Raw genomic sequence first — 1,932 nt, forward strand, 5'->3', positions numbered from 1 at the left:
GTTAGTTAGTCAGTTAGTTAGTTTGTCAGTAGTTACTTAGTCAGTTGTTAGTTAGTTAGTTAGTTAGTTAGTTAGTTCTTTAGTTAGTTGGTTAGTTAGTCAGTCAGTTAGTCAGTCAGTCAGTTAGTTAGTTGTTAGTTAGTTCTTTAGTTAGTCAGTCAGTTAGTCAGTCAGTCAGTTAGTTAGTTGTTAGTTAGTTCTTTAGTTAGTCAGTCAGTTAGTCAGTCAGTCAGTTAGTTAGTTGTTAGTTAGTTAGTCAGTTAGTTAGTCAGTTAGTTAGTTTGTTAGTCAGTTAGTTAGTTAGTTTGTCAGTAGTTAGTCAGTTGTTAGTTGTTTATTTTTTTTTTACCACATATCTACATGTAGCTTCCTGTGTATGAGCGCCAGTAGGAGGGCTGAGGCTAAACAGCCTCAGCCCTCCTACTCCAACATAAAAGTCCAGCTCCGCCACTGATTAAAATGTGTTTATTTTTTTTAAAACAACGCCTAAATGAGTCGTGATCTGAAGTTTGTGTGATTCCCACAGAACACCACCGGAACACCAACGTGTTGTCCTACAAAATAAAGGTACTGCCGCCCAAAGCGCAGAATGGTCTCGCTCGAAAAGCGTGGTTTTGAAAAGTGCGTAGACGACAATGCTTTTATTTTGAAAGTAACAAATGGATGTAGTTCTGCAGTTTCGACAGGAATTGACGTCGCCATCTTGGGTCTGTTTCTTCCTGAAAGTTTTCAATCTTTTGACGGTTTTTAAAACTGTTTTGTTCAAGAAACAAACATGGGAGCGTGTTTGGCTCTAGGGTCTCTCGGCAGCTGTGTAAGTACACATTTGACTTTAAAACGCTGCTTTAGAAATAACAGCGAAGTCGTGTTTTAGTTGTTTTTGACGAGTTTAATAAGATTTATGTGTCGTCCTGAGGTTAGAGACAGACTTAGTAAAACTACAGAGGAACTTAGAAAACATACAAACCAAGGTAAAATATCAATTATTGAAGATAATTTGTTACTGGTTAGTTCAGTCTGGTTTATATGGTGTAAATTCAATGAACTGAGAAAAGTTGTGGTAAACAACACATATTTAACTAATAAATATGAATGCTGTTTTAAGACGATCTGATTGAATATTTAATCTCAGTCTAGTTTGTATTTGTAGCTTTAAAGTTAATAACTTGTTACACAATCAACAAGGTTAGGCGCCATTGTTTCTGAAAGGCTTCAGTGTTATGAGTAAACATAAAAATCACTTCCGGGTTTGTAATTATATTATTTCAGGATTAAATGAAACAAACAGAATTTAACAGATGTGTGTTGTTCTGTGTGAAAACAAATCCTTTACATGAATCTGGGTTAGAAAATAGAAAAATTACAGTTTTTAACATTCTGTTGAATTCTATTGAATATCAAATTGAATATTTTTTTTAATTTTATTTTGAATATGCACAAATATCTAGCTTCCACTTATTACATAACATATGTCTCCATAGCACAAAAAAATAAATAAAATGAAAATAAACTAAACAAAACGAAGCTCTGTTCAACCAGAAAAGAAAATAGTTGGCATATAATCAAAATTAAGTGAGTAGAAGTATGGCTTATTACACCTCACCACTTTGTACCTCTACTTACACATAGACATAAAATCACATATAATATAATGAAATTTTGTTTGCCACAGAGAGTGTGTTACTTATATTATTATTAGTTCAACATTTTGCTGATGTAAAATCAWAGTTAAAAATATGAACACTTTATATTCAACGTAAATTTAACTTTTACCAACTCTTGCTAACATTTTTACTGTTTTTGATGCTTTTTATTATTATAGGGCTATTTTTGTGGTTCAGGGACTGTATTTATAAAACGTCTTAGAATTCCTCTTAAGAATGCTGCTAAGAGTGGACTTAAGTGTAAAAAATTCTTAGTTAAAAGCTGAGA

At 32.8% G+C, this 1,932-nt stretch overlaps 1 protein-coding gene across 1 annotated transcript in view; it reads left to right on the forward strand.

Moving 5' to 3' along the window:
* Nucleotides 1–678: 678 nt before the first annotated feature.
* LOC106511314 (serine incorporator 2) overlaps nt 679–1,932 on the forward strand; it is a gene marked incomplete in the record, with an annotated part of 25,354 nt that continues 24,100 nt past the window's right edge. Inside the window, 1 exon segment of the mRNA XM_014000065.1 lies at nt 679–814. Coding sequence (XP_013855519.1) covers nt 776–814 — 39 coding nt within the window.

Source organism: Austrofundulus limnaeus, unplaced genomic scaffold (genome assembly GCF_001266775.1).
Source record: "Austrofundulus limnaeus strain Quisiro unplaced genomic scaffold, Austrofundulus_limnaeus-1.0 Scaffold2672, whole genome shotgun sequence".
Taxonomy (NCBI): Eukaryota; Metazoa; Chordata; class Actinopteri; order Cyprinodontiformes; family Rivulidae; genus Austrofundulus; species Austrofundulus limnaeus.